The 13,774-nt window shown below is 38.1% G+C and overlaps 1 protein-coding gene across 2 annotated transcripts; it reads left to right on the plus strand.

Moving 5' to 3' along the window:
• The first annotated feature begins 1,708 nt into the window (after window positions 1-1,708).
• Window positions 1,709-13,774, plus strand: LOC146717216 (beta-1,3-galactosyltransferase 2-like). Of its 2 annotated transcripts, XM_085473029.1 has the most exons (5): window positions 1,709-1,812; window positions 2,081-2,257; window positions 10,067-10,244; window positions 11,220-11,456; window positions 11,806-13,774. In XM_085473029.1, exons 2-5 carry the CDS (start codon window positions 2,151-2,153, stop codon window positions 12,403-12,405), a joined length of 1,122 nt encoding a protein of 373 aa, XP_085329155.1. In that variant the 5' UTR covers window positions 1,709-1,812; window positions 2,081-2,150; the 3' UTR covers window positions 12,406-13,774. The 2 variants fall into 2 exon arrangements, with proteins under 2 accessions (XP_085329155.1, XP_085329164.1); XM_085473038.1 differs by lacking the exons at window positions 1,709-1,812; window positions 2,081-2,257 and adding an exon at window positions 6,404-6,588.

Genomic DNA, 13,774 nt, shown 5'->3' on the forward strand with positions numbered 1-13,774 from the left:
TAGGCTGGACCCGTTGGCCAGCTACCCTCAGGGTCATTCCATAGTTGATTACATGGTCCACTATTGTAGCTCTGATGTCATCAGCAATTCTATTTCTTACTCTTCCTACCCTTCCTCTCCCCCCTCCTCATCTTCCTCTCCCCCCTCCTCGTCTTCCTCTTGCTCCTCCTTGTCCTTGTCGTCCTCTTCATCCTACTTCTTCACCTCCACGTCCTCTTCCTCGGCCTCCTCTACTTCTCACTCTTTCTGCTCCCTCCATTGTACTCCGCACACAGAGCTTCCCTGTATTATAGTGCTTAGGCTGATTGCAAAGTGAACTAATTATCTAAGAAAGTTTTGACATGTGAAAGTGTGCCAGACAGTTGGCAAATTAGTGTTAATGATAGCCATACATGTGTATACCTTTGCTAGGAGTGTGTTGGAAATTTGGTAATTGAGTGTTGTGCAGTGAATTGTGCCTACAGTTTTGCAAAGTGTGTGTTACAAAATTGCAAACCGAGTGCAAAGCAGTTTTTGTGCTTTTAGTTTTGCAAACTCAGTGAGTGGTTTTGCTATAAGTCTGAATAGTTTTAGAGATTGTGCTACAGGAATCACAGTTAGGGTTTAAGCATTCAGAAAAAACTGTATTACAGATGCCACTGTGAAGCGGCTTAGATGTGGGTGGACTCTCTGCCCAGCTTCCCTCATAGTCAGGCCATGGTTGATGACAAGGTCCACCAAAGTTGCTCTTATATCATCAGAAATATGGGTCCGTGCATGGCCTCGATGACGACCTCCTCTTCCTCTTGTTCTCCCTCCATCCATGCTTGCAGAGTTCTTGAATTGGCTGAACTGAGGGCTTTTTGTAGTTGGCTAATTGGTGTTCAGTTTTGCAAGTAAGTGCCTTCAGGTGTGTATTTGAGTGGTTGCAATTACCCGATGTGTTTTGTATTTTTGATACATGGGTTTTCCAAATGGCACCCTGAAATTTCATTTTTGAACGAAGTGTCTTATGTATGAAATAGAGTGTAGTATGCAGGACCATGTGTGTTGCATAAAGGAGTAAGTGCAACCAGAGTGCAAAGCAGCACTTTTGTTTAAGGTATGGGTACATGTGTTTGAGGTATGGTAACAAAAGCTTCAAGTTGTGTTACTTTAGTATAAGCATGGGTTTATAGTGTTCAAGCAACGAGCAAAAACTGTAATAGAAATGTGAGCATCAGTTTTTCTCACGCATTAGTTCCTTTCATGTACTGAAGCTGAAACCCAGCTGTGGCCTTTCTGTGTGTACTTTACACTAATCGTTGTGCCTGTGCGGCTTTCTTCAGGTATTCAGCTTCCTCCCCAGATGCACAGAATGGCACGTTAGATTAAAATGTTGTTCTAAATCAGTCATGAGCACGAGCCAATTGTATGTGCATAGAATACAGTGCTGCATGAAAGTATAGCTAAATATGGATTCTATGGTGAAGCACTATAAGTTTTTTTATCTTTTAGTTTAATTGTTGATTTAAATGGGGGGTGGGGGGTGCACTTAATCTTATGAGCTAGCTAGCTTTTTCTTTTGTTTGCAATAAAGTTTTTTCACATTAAAAGTCTCGTCGAGTCTAATCAGTGGGACAAACTCTTATTGTGAAACACTGCTCAACTCACAGAAAGATGATTCTGTTCATTTGTTCCGTCTCACCAGAAAACAGAAGAAGTCACTACTACTGAAATGCAACAGCCAGATGAACAGAATCAGCTTTCTGGGATTTCCTTCCTTGGATTTATCTGATTGAACTTACATCAATTCAGCAATTGCAGAACAAAAAAAAGTCGGAGGGTTGGGAGGTAGGTATTCCATCGATTCCACTGTTTATTTAATTAAGAGCTTTTATTTGTGACTGTTTATGAAGCAGTTTTAAAGGTTTTATTATTCTTGTATTTTTCTTCATGATGTATCTTCCATATTTGCTTTAGATAGCAATCAGTCAAAATTTAAAAAAAGACAAGGTGTCTGTAAATCTATGTAAAAAGAAATGCTCCAGCTCGTATCCAGACATATCTGGTAAAGTTGATCTTTACAGCTCATTACAATGCCACTGATATTTCTTCACAGTGGTCTGTGGCTGGTCTGAGCCTCTGGTCTCAATGAGGAAGTATGTCTGGTCTGAGCCTCTACAAGCGCAATGCTACAGAATAAAAAGGAATTATTCCGATCTTGTCTTGTACCAAAGCTTATACCAGAAATCATTCTTCACCTGCTGAAAATGCCGGAGAACACAGTTTCCAAAGGGTAGGTCTAATTTTTCCTTTAATTTCAAACATGCTAATGTGAAAGTATAGCACAGGCTGAAGGCTCACTGTGGTTTTTAAATGGAAAGCTTGTCTGGATGATTCACTCCATAGCAGGGCATATTACAGCCAGTTAATGGGTTGAGTAGCAGTGCACAAATATAATACCCCCTTATATAGTGACCGTAATATTTACTCGGATATGCTATGATGCCTACAAACCCTTCATTTTACAACAAAGTAATAATATTAGTAAAACTACTGACTTATGTGCCTTTATTTTTGACTTCAAATAGATCTACTTCATGTTTTTTTTCTTGTTGTGAACTATTTGTGTAATAACATTTTTTTAAATGTATTTTAATGTAATGTTTGTATGTAAATGTATGTAATACTGTGTAAGTATCTGACATTAAGTGACAACAACTTATGGACCTAAGGGTACAAATAATATGCATCCGTTTCCATTCTGGGTTACATGTGAAGAGTAGTTTGGGTTTCACTTTATTGAATAAGGCTACATATTCTGTCTCATTACAGTAATACTTATTCAGTTTGTGGTAACATTCCTAACAGAAGCTTATTTTCTTGGTAATCTTATGACTCCATTATTACAAGTACGCCCACATTATCCTGAGATAGGAAGAGGCAAAATGTTTCTCAGTTGATCCAGCAGTGGACAGCTAAGTGCTATTTAGAAGATCAATAACACTTTAACTCATTTGCAGTAAAAAATAAATAAATAAATAAAAAGACACTCAGTCTGAGTGTCTGACAGTCAGTTAAGATTTTGCATGTGACGCCATGTGCAAATCCCCCAAGAGCCGTTCGCTATATTGAACAAGATAATCAGTAACAGTCACATCCAATAAATGATACATAGTTTACATCGAAATGATCACTGCTTTTTTCCCCCACAACACCTATGCTGTGCTGCTGGGTGCTGCAATCATCAAGACTGAAAGATCATCTTTCTTTTTATCACTTCTCTGCTGATTTGGATAGAAGAAAGTGGGGGAAAAGATAAGCAGTAGTATCAGCTATCAGTTATATTTTTATTTTCTCTTTCACATTTTTTCCTTTCTCGTGTTCTCTATTTGCCTCCACCACCACTACTCTCCCCTGCTCATCTCCACCTTGTAAGGGTTTAAAAACTGAGCTTTAAAATGAACAATGGTGATAAAAACCGAGAGAGGCCGACAGTGATCACTGACTGTTTTTAGGGGCTTGTTCAGATTAAATAGAACAAGATACAAAGTATTAAAACATGTTAAAAACACAACAGCCTTAATAAACATTTATTTTACTTTCAGGGAAGCAATGGCATAAACACTGAACGTCTGCGCGAGTGCTTTCCGAGGCAACACTGCCAGTTTCGCTTTTTCCAATGTTATCCTTGAAACAGATATGTGTGTGATACTCTTACTGAGAAACAGTTAACTACATGATGTACTAGTTAGTACATGATTTTAACTGTGCTTTGGATAACTGATCCCATATGGAAAAGATATATATAAATCTTATATAAATCTTATATAAAGATATAAAGTTTGTATCTGTCTTGTGTGAAAAGCATACAAGAGTGAAAACAGATATAAGATCCCTAGAAAAATTATATAAATGAAACTTGTATGTTTTGGATACTAAAACAATATATGAAAGTGGCCACTTCCATGAGTAAATCATATGAGCCTTATATGATTCACTATATGAAGTAGGCCACATCTGATGCAAGTCTTTTATAAGTTTTTTCTATTTCTTTTCCATATGGGATAGCAGAGGAGCCACAACAAGGTCTGAGGACAGATGAGGACAGGTTAGAGCGAGAGAGAGATTTCTTCAGATTACTGAAAAGTGCTGAATAGCTTACATTTCAGAATGTGTTTATTGATCCTTTCTATAATTTCCCTCCTGTTTATGCTACACTACCACATTGTAGTTTACAAAATGCTTTATTTTTCTGCTAATACATCAGGCTTATCTCTTATCTGTCTGGGTTTTTCAATGTGGGACTGTGGGACTTCCATATACAGACGGACAAACTGATGATGGCTAACCAGCCAGACATTGTAGTGGTGGACAAGCAGAGGAAGACGGTTGTGGTGAGAGATGTAGCGATACTGAATGACAGCAATATCAGAAAGAAGGAACACGGGAAGCTAGAGAAGTACCAAGGGCTCAGAGAAGAGCTCGAGAAGATGTGGAGGGTGAAGGTAACAGTGGTCCCAGTGGTAATCGGAGCCCTCGGTGCAGTGACCCCCAAGCTAGGCGAGTGGCTCCAGCAGATCCCAGGAATAACACTCGAGATCTCTGTCCAGAAGAGTGCAGTCCTAGGAACAGCAAATATATTGCGCAGGACCATCTACCAGAGCTCCCAGGCCTCTGGTAGAGGACCTGAACTTGAAGGATAAAGACCAAGAGTGCGGATGTTATTTTATAGATATTATTTTGTTGTTATCCATCTCATTGTGTTTTCCTCTGAAAGTATTGTTGTCACAAGAGGATCTGAACTTAAAGACCGCTCCCAGGGGCGAGAGGGGAATTTCTTCTATACTAGCTTCTAGTTTTGCTTGACAGTGTGTAGAATAAACCTGATGGCACAAGCTCCTAGAGAACTTAATTAACCGAACGATTTTTAGGGCAGTGAGCAAAACCAAAGCTAGCTGAGCCCGAAGTAGCTGGAAACCTGTTTGCTTATTCCAATAAACATAGCAATATTTTCTCAGTATGTTTTATTTCATAAATTGATTTATTGCGAGCAACAGAACTGTTATCAGGGTTAGATAACAGAGATTTACAGAAAAATACTTTTGGTGACAAATCATTTATAAAGGTGTGTTGGTTTGACACACGCTCAGGGAAGAACCACCTTATTTACTGAGGATTTCTGGGATTTCAGCAAGTACCCTCTGCCCCGGTTAGCGTAACTTTAAAAGGTTGTCAGTTTTGGTTTTGCCCCGTTAAGTGTGCTGCTTTTGTTGCCAGGGTTGTACAGTTTAGCAAAGACACATATGACCCCAGCAATGGTAAACACTGTATACCAGTGCAGCCTGGGAATGGCTCCCAGTCTGTGTCACACTTAACTGCAAATTGCCCAAAGGCCCCCATTTCCCTGTGTGTGGTTTAGCCACTGACATATGTGGGGTGACCAGTCCTTTGTAAAATGGTTTATCAGGTTCGCCAAGTTTGTAGGTTGAGACCGCATGACCTGTTTCAACCCAATAAAAATGTTTGAGCAGCAATGTTGTGGATTTTTTTGTCAAAATTTGCCTTTCATACATTGTGTCAGGCCCCAGTGAGTTTTATAATACATGGTGCATGCATTCCTGTCTCTGTAGGTACAGGAGCAATTTGCAATTTTGCCATTTAGTCCTGCCTGAGGAGGTTTATGGCGCACAACTGCAAACACACCACCTTGTTTTTATTGGGGTTTTTTTTTTTTCCTTTCAGTGCAGTCTCACGCTCAGTGTGCAACCCTGCTGCAGTTGTATCAGTTTCCACCGCTATCCTTGCTTTGTCCTGACCTGCCTCTGTCTCTGATTTTTCTGTTTGACATCTAAAAAAATGGACGGGGGAGGTGAAAATGTTGGCTTGACAGAGCAGATGGCGTGTGTGTGGCTGTGTCAACTGAGAAATAGATGCAATGGGGGAGGAGCTGTTTGTTCCTCTGTTGTTAACAGAGGTGCTGCAGCTTTTTTAACCAGTTCTTCTCCCGCCTGATGTTTCAGGTTTCATGTTTCGGCTTTCGCGTTCCATGCTCCTAGTGTTTAGTGTCTAGCATTTAGTTTTGCCAAACAGTTTCATACAAACAATCATGACACTTCTATGCTGAAAACCACTTTCTCCAGTCCTTTAGATAGAAATTGAAGGGTAGAGATTAGTCAGAGCTTTGAAGGATCTGTCTTACTATTGTATGTTTAAAGTAGACTGGCACTGTCCCTGTGAATAATTTTTGTTTTTAAATCAACTTTCATTTGCTTGAGAAACCTATTTAAAAATATGAGATCTCATTTGTTTTGCTTTTGCAGTGGGGCAATATGTACTCAAACTGGTAGGAATGCACAGCATGTTAAGTCATGTTGTGCCTAAACACGCACAAACACTAAAAGCATATCCACAGATAATCAAGAGTTGTCAGGACATGACATCAGAGCAGAATCTGTCTAAGGGTGCTCACAGCGTGTCATGACCCATTTGTGCAACACAAACCACACAGGCAGATCAACACGAAGAGCTCATTTGCCAACTTCTGCATTTACATAAGTTACTGAAGTTGATCAAATAATCCATTCTTCACCTCCCGAAAATGTCAGAGCTCCCCATTTCCAAAGGGTAAGTCTAATTCTTTGTTTTACTTCAAATATATTGACATAAAAATGTGAAACAGACTGTAGGCACACTGTGGTCCTAAAATGGAAAATGTTTTACTTATAGGAAATTATGTCCAGCTATGACATGGATTAGTTAGACTTATTACATCTTGAGTAGCAATGTATAAATATATCATTTTTAATTACTGACTGTAATCTTTGCTGAGGCTTTGATAGCAAACAGCAGCAAAGGCAAAAGTCATTCTGTAGCTGCTGTTGCTTCAATGCCTTGAAACTCTTTTTATAATAATATTCTAGTAATAATGTTATTTAAAACTACTGCATTATGTTTATTTACTTTTAACATTTATCGAATTTGTCTTTTTTTCATTTTGTTACCTTTTTTATTTTTATAAAAAAAATATAAAATATGTTTTTTACCTGTTTTGTAAGTGATATATTTAAACATGTTTTTAAACATTTGCTCCCCAGTTAATTTTGTCATGCACAAGCTGTCCAAAGACTGTAATACAAACACTGTAAACCAAATATTGTAAAAGAACACTGTACCATGTCTCTGGTTGTCTTTATAAAATGCAGATTAATGATTCGAATGGAAAGGCTAGAACGCGTTTAAAAACGATCCCTTCAAATTGTGTTTAGCTGTTATAATTTCTCATTTGAAGGAGCCACACGACATGTAACGGAAATGCTGTATTGTCTGTTGCTGTGTACTTGTTTGTTTTTGTTGCTAGTTATATGAAAAGACATAAGTGATAAAGATGATAAACGATATACAGTTGTTAACCTTTTCTGGATTTTAGCAAATACGTTTTCTTTAACTGAGCAGTGGTTCTATGTAGGAATGAATTCTTGTTTTCATAAATATGTACTCGTCCAGTACTTGTCAGCAATGAGGTGTGACAGTGAGACACTGCTAAACCACATAACCTTAGTTTCAGTTATAAACTAAAAATGACTAGCCTGAAAAGTCCAAAATACATCTGCAGATGACTTTTTGTTTCTATCCACTTCAGAGCTAAATGTGAGGAGTAGTCAGGGTGTCACATTAGTCTTTTTACATTGCTTTCATTCTGCTGATTAACTACTGAATAAATGCCTTTAGGGACATTAGCAGGTGGCACATACCTATATATTTTGTGCACTTACAGTAACTTCCTCAATTTTTGGTTGTTGTAACTCTGCTATTGCAAGCTTGTTGATGTTCCCCATTTAGTACACTAAACCTGGTAGTTATCAAGATTTTATAGCCTAAGACTCATAAGACTGTTTGAGCTGCTGTTGATGACTTCTTGCAAACTCCCAAATAATATAAGTTATTCTTGAGACACACTGGGGCTTCATATAACATTAAAGAATTATATTCAGAAATGTATAGATAACTTTCAAATGAAAATGTGTTGATGCGTCATCTGGTTCTACATTACAAACAGGAAACTTTAAAATAGTTGTGGTCACAAAACGCAAGTCTACAAGGAAGTTGCAAGTGTTGTGGTTGTCTGACTGCCATACACAGAAAAGACTAACAAATGACAAGGACTTCACTCAGTGCTTAAAGGATAACTTTTAGTTATATCATGCAATTAAAGGAAGCATCCTAAAATTGATGTCCCAATAAATAAGACAGTTTTTTTGTTTTTTTTAAATGTAATTACAATATTTTTTAATTTGCACAAAAGAAATTCATCTGAATCTAGACACAATTTGATTGTGCTTGAAGCTACAGTGTGTAAAATCTCACTGTCAGATGTCAGTGGATTACAGATTGCAGTCAGATCTGTTTTCTTAGCCTTCCCAACTGCATTGCATAATCTTAGCTTTGGTGACCACTGTAAGAGAAACACAGTTTAGTCAGCCAACAGATATCAAACAAATAAAATGTGATGTTTGCAAGACACACTGTCTTTATACACGTTGACTGTTATGGGGTGCCATCTAAATTTAAACATATTTGAATGATTTCAACATTTGGAAATAAATCAGGAGTAAAAGCAGGATATGTGTCAGTTAAATAATATTTTGATATTTTTACCTCAAAATCGCCCTATGACCTGTTGTGAGTGTAGGCTGTCAATCACCTGTTTACCTCAGCTGTCAATATGCAGGGTGTCCAAGTCTATCTACTCTAGAGGAGGATGTAAAACAACATCAAAGTCAATGAGTCTGTTAAACTGACTTGGACGCTTTGTGAATAAACTCTCATGAAATGAGAATACAATTAAAATGTTTGTCGAAGGGGAAGTCTCATTTTTAGGACATTCAATACTGAAATTAGCTGCATTAATGTTAGCTTACGACCAGATATTATTTAGGTGGCTTGTTGTCACCAGTCTGGAGATGGGTTGGTCACATGTCTAATCTGCTGACAAAAAGTAATTGTGAGAATGAAAATGGAGTTATGATTCTGGGGTTGCCGTTTTATAGGCTATAACATCAGAGAAAGTTTTGGTTCCTGCCTTAAGAAGTTGGGTTTCTTTTCTGTTCTGCCTTTAGCAATGTAGAAACCTCTGTTTTGTCAGTATTTATTGTTGTGTCTGGTTTTGGTTCTTCCTTTACAGGTCCTAATTAAGTGAAATGACTATGCATTATGTACATTTGGTATACCGATTTTCACAAACTGCATAAATACCCAAGTCAAATCTGCATGAGAAAGGATTAACTTTTCTTTTTTTGTTGTTTTTTTGTTTGTTTCTTTATTTTTTTTTAAAAAAAATCCCTAACAATATATATATATCAATATTTTATCTCTAAATCTGAAACTATAAAATTCAAGTAAAAAACAAAATAGTGTAATTAGTTTATGTGGCTTGTTGTCAGCTGTGTGGTGACGGGTGGGTCACATGTGAATTGTGTACAATTGTGTCGTTGTAACAATATTGGGAATAGATAAACATGCATATGCATATTTCCATGTGTTAGAGCCCTGACTTGAGAACAGGAAGTGAGGTTTTTTTTAAGTACCACACACTCTGTTAAATAACCTGAAAAAAAAAACTTAAGGTATGTTTAAGCTTTTTTCTCAATTCAGTTCAATTATTGTAATTTGTAGAATTTGATAGAGTTTAGCAGAAATTCTTAGTTAACTTGTGTTAAGTCCACAATAAAGCGCACACAGCAGTGCCACAGGGTGGAAAAACATTGTGACTCTTAGAGTGGTGGCATGTGTCTGATGTGAAAGCAAAAGTCAAAGTGCTTTCTCATTTCAGCCCAGCAACAGTGAGCTTCACCGCAGCCCTTCACTTGTTCCACATTGTGTCAGCCTTATTCCAAAATGGATGGAAATCATGTTTCACCTCAAAATTGTACACACAGTACCCCAAGTACATGCAAATTTATTAAAAAATCAAAAACATAAATGAATGTAATTCATTTTGGAATCAGCTGTAACATGACAAAATGCAGAACAAATGAACTGCCCTGGATACTCTTAAGTGCTTCTGCAGTGCTGATAAATACTAATCACTTTAACTTCTTTGCAGTGAAAGGACTCCGTGGATAAAATTTAGAAGATGCTTGTGGTATGTGGCGGCTTTGATCATGGTCGGGACTTTAGTGATCTACAGCTCCGTTTTCCAAGAATCATGGTCTTTAAACCCAAGGACATCCACCCCAAACTCAAGTACCTCTCACGACAGTGTACCTCCTCTAGTTGACGAGGTAAGTATATTCACTGGCCTCCATATAATCTGTGCAAAGGCAACACTAACAATATTATCTCCACAAATTAGTCACAAAAGTGATCAGTTGGTTGTTCGATGTTTTTCTGAACTGAAACTAGTTAACTAGTTAAGTTAAAGTCATCATGATGTAGTCGTGTTACCGTGATGTTCTTCATCTCATTTTATCCATTTATATTTAAAATATTTGAAGAAATACATGTTCATAATTATTATGACTGTGACGTATCAACGATTTCTTTTAGCTAATTAAACACATAGTATATGTTTTATTAGTGGCAGCTCAGGGTTCTCTAATTTTCTGAAATGGGGTGGTCAAACAAAATTTATAGCATGGAAGATGGAAGAGCACCTGTCTGCTAGGAAAGGATCCTGCACTAGAGTTTGAGAAGTACAAGCTCTATGCTGAGGTCGGCCTCGCCTCAGTCACAACTTCTTAGTTTCCTCGTCACTTCAGAAGAACTGAGGTGACAAAATTGAAGCTGAACAAGAGAACAGAGAAGAAATATGGGAAGTTTGTAATGAAGGGTTGTCATTTTATTCAGCTGTAACATCAGAGACTTGGTTTCTGTATTTTCAACATAGAGTGGGTTTTGTCAGTATTGGTTTGTGGCCCTGGTTTGGTTTGATTTCCTGCTTTACATGACCTATTTTAACAGCTCCTCCCATCTAATACAGAAAACTTAAATAACGCTGACTGTGTTATGTACATTTGCTATACTAGTTTTCACAGACAGCACAAACAGCCAAGTCAGATCTGGACAAGAGAAGATTAACTTTAATTTTTTTCTTTCTTTTTTAAAAACATACATATTTTATCTCTCATTCTGAAGCTCATTTTAGAAAAGATGCAAAATTCAAATAGAAAATATGAATCTAGTGTTATCAAGTACAATGCACAAAAATCACCAGCCTTCTCTGCTTGCACAGATCTCAGTCTCATTATTCCTTGCAGTACACTGTGGCGTACCCACACGAGTACCATTTCATATTGGATGAACTGAACAGATGTCGGGAGGAAAGCCCATTCCTGGTTCTAATGATCCCGGTTGCACCCCACAACAGAGAGGCTCGTCACATGATCCGCAGCACGTGGGGGAATGTAACAACGGTGCAGGGCAAAGTGGTCAGCCACTACTTCATACTGGGACAGTCCAGAGAGGAAAATGGAGCAGAGACCATTGAAGAACAAGTGAGTGGCTTCAGTCCATTGTAGTAAACTTTCCACACATTTCCCTTCTTGTTATTATCAGGAATACATAGTACAGGGTGAATGAGCTACACCAGATGATTTAGAAAAGTCACAAGAGAGTCGAAGCAGAGGAAGGAAAGAAGGATCAGATTCCAAGCAGCCAAAGAAAATCCAGTACAAACACAACTTCCTTTACTTATAAGATTTCGATGTGGCTTGATCTGATTTAGTCTTTTCAGACCACTCTACCAAACATGTATCATGTTTGCTGTATCAATGAGTGAGTTAACTGAAGAATCATTACTAATTATTAATTTATTAAATGATGCTTTCAATTTCACTTTCTCAGCTGTTACGTGAAAGCCGGGACCATCGTGACATTCTCCAGAGTGACTTCTTGGACAGCTACCATAACCTCACCATCAAAACAATGCTTATGTTTGAATGGCTCAGCACCCATTGCCCCCAGACCTCCTATGCCATGAAGGTTGATAGCGACACGTTCCTCAATGTGCACAACCTTGTCGGGATGCTTTTAAAGGCCCCTCAACATCTCTACATGACAGGAAACGTGGTAAGGTTTGCTCCTGTTCTTCGAGACCAAAACTCTAAATGGTTTTTGCCGTTTTCCACCTTCCCCGAGTCAGTCTATCCAACTTATGCCATTGGACTGGGCTATGTGTTCTCTCTGGATTTAACCAGGAAGATACTGGAGGCTGCTCAGCATGTCAGAGCTCTTTACATTGAAGATGTGTATGTGGGACTGTGCATGAAACATCTGGGTATTCCACTGACAGATCCTCCTCGTAATGATATGTTTATGATTTGGAAGCCATCAGACACGGACAACTGTTACTGGACTTCTGTCATAACAACATTGCTGCACAGCTCTAACCAGCTTTTGGACGTATGGAAATCTTATCAAATTCAAGCACAAAGTGGATGTTAAACACCTGCTTCTTACTACAGTGCGATGAAGAGTTTTTCTATTTTAATCATTTTAATGATTCAATATGATCTTTATGTCCGCTGTTAGCTTACTGGTCCACAATGAAGAATGTAAATTTTACAAAAGCGCAGGGAGGGATTAAGATGTTTACACTGTCCCCATTCAATTACTCTGCACATTTTGATACATGCTGAGGTTTTATTCACCTCATAATTCTTTTTCCAAAAACGTTTACTGTAGTAGGATATACATTATTAGAACAATGCTGTTTGTGTTTCAGTGGATTAAACACCCTGAGACAATTTGTCATATGCAGGGCAACTCACACAGTATTAATAATGATAATGTTGCTGTCAGGCAGCAGCGCTAAACACCATATTAAATTTTTCCAATTTGGCCTGTGCACACAACCACGGCAGACTCTAAATCTGAGAAACCTGATATGATTGAAGTACCCACTTCAACTTAAGTTAAAGCTGAAAGTTTGTGCTTCAATCACACCTCGACTGATTTATTTAAAATGCACTGTGGTGCTGTACAGACGCAGAATTACAAACTGTATCTGTGTTTCTGGAATGGGCACTTTATGGGTCAAAATTACAGTCAGTCCGATTGGTACTAAACCTGGTATAGGCAGGACCGTCCTGGTACCGAAGCCACTCCCGTAATATTTGATTGATTTTTACTCAGGTCACACACGCTAACCTCACATTATAAAAAAGGCAAATTTTTTACATTGACGTGTCATTTGTTCCATGACTACGTAGTACTCAGTTGTCGCCAACTAAGGATAGAAACCTATTTAGGCGCACATCTGTAAATAAAGTCTTATTTATATAAAGCGGCAGTGACGATGATGCTGTCACAGTTTGTTGCATTTGTATTTGTTTTATTGTCGTGTTCAGGTCAAATCTGATTGATTTACTAAAGACTGATAAATATTGTGTTTTACATCTGGTTGCCTCAAGGCCTTACAACATCCTCCACACTATGCACTTGAACATATAAAAGCGATGAGCACCGCTTTCGTTGAATTTTGAGTGTTTTAATCAGCTTTGTTACATCTGTGGCGTTCCCGGTCAAAAGTGACTGCCATAGAAAATGAATGGGAATCCACCCCTCACCCCTCTTGCCCTTTACTAATGTAAGAACTCTTTGTTTTGTGCCTTGAAAATATGTCGCTGAGATAATCACAATTGTAGCTGAACTGATACACTACACAAAGGATGCTTCTTCACCCATGGGCAGGAAGACGCTGCCTTATCTTGGTCTGTACTGGTTTAAACTGATAATCTGCTGTCTCATGAATTTTACCCTCTATATAAACTGTTATACTTGTGAATAAAGTTGAGTCAATTTGGGAAGACAA

The sequence above is a fragment of the Copadichromis virginalis genome, linkage group LG2 (assembly GCF_057382275.1).
Source record: "Copadichromis virginalis isolate Kocher_CV1m ecotype Utaka linkage group LG2, C_Virginalis_male_GT1.1, whole genome shotgun sequence".
Taxonomy (NCBI): Eukaryota; Metazoa; Chordata; class Actinopteri; order Cichliformes; family Cichlidae; genus Copadichromis; species Copadichromis virginalis.

Bases quoted from the DNA above. Each gene is read 5' to 3' on its own strand.
- LOC146717216 (XM_085473029.1), top strand. From the start codon at position 2,151: ATGCTACAGAATAAAAAGGAATTATTCCGATCTTGTCTTGTACCAAAG. The intron at 2,258-10,066 runs GTAGGTCTAATT...ACTTCTTTGCAG, and splicing joins GAGAACACAGTTTCCAAAGG to TGAAAGGACTCCGTGGATAA. The intron at 10,245-11,219 runs GTAAGTATATTC...TATTCCTTGCAG, and splicing joins TACCTCCTCTAGTTGACGAG to TACACTGTGGCGTACCCACA.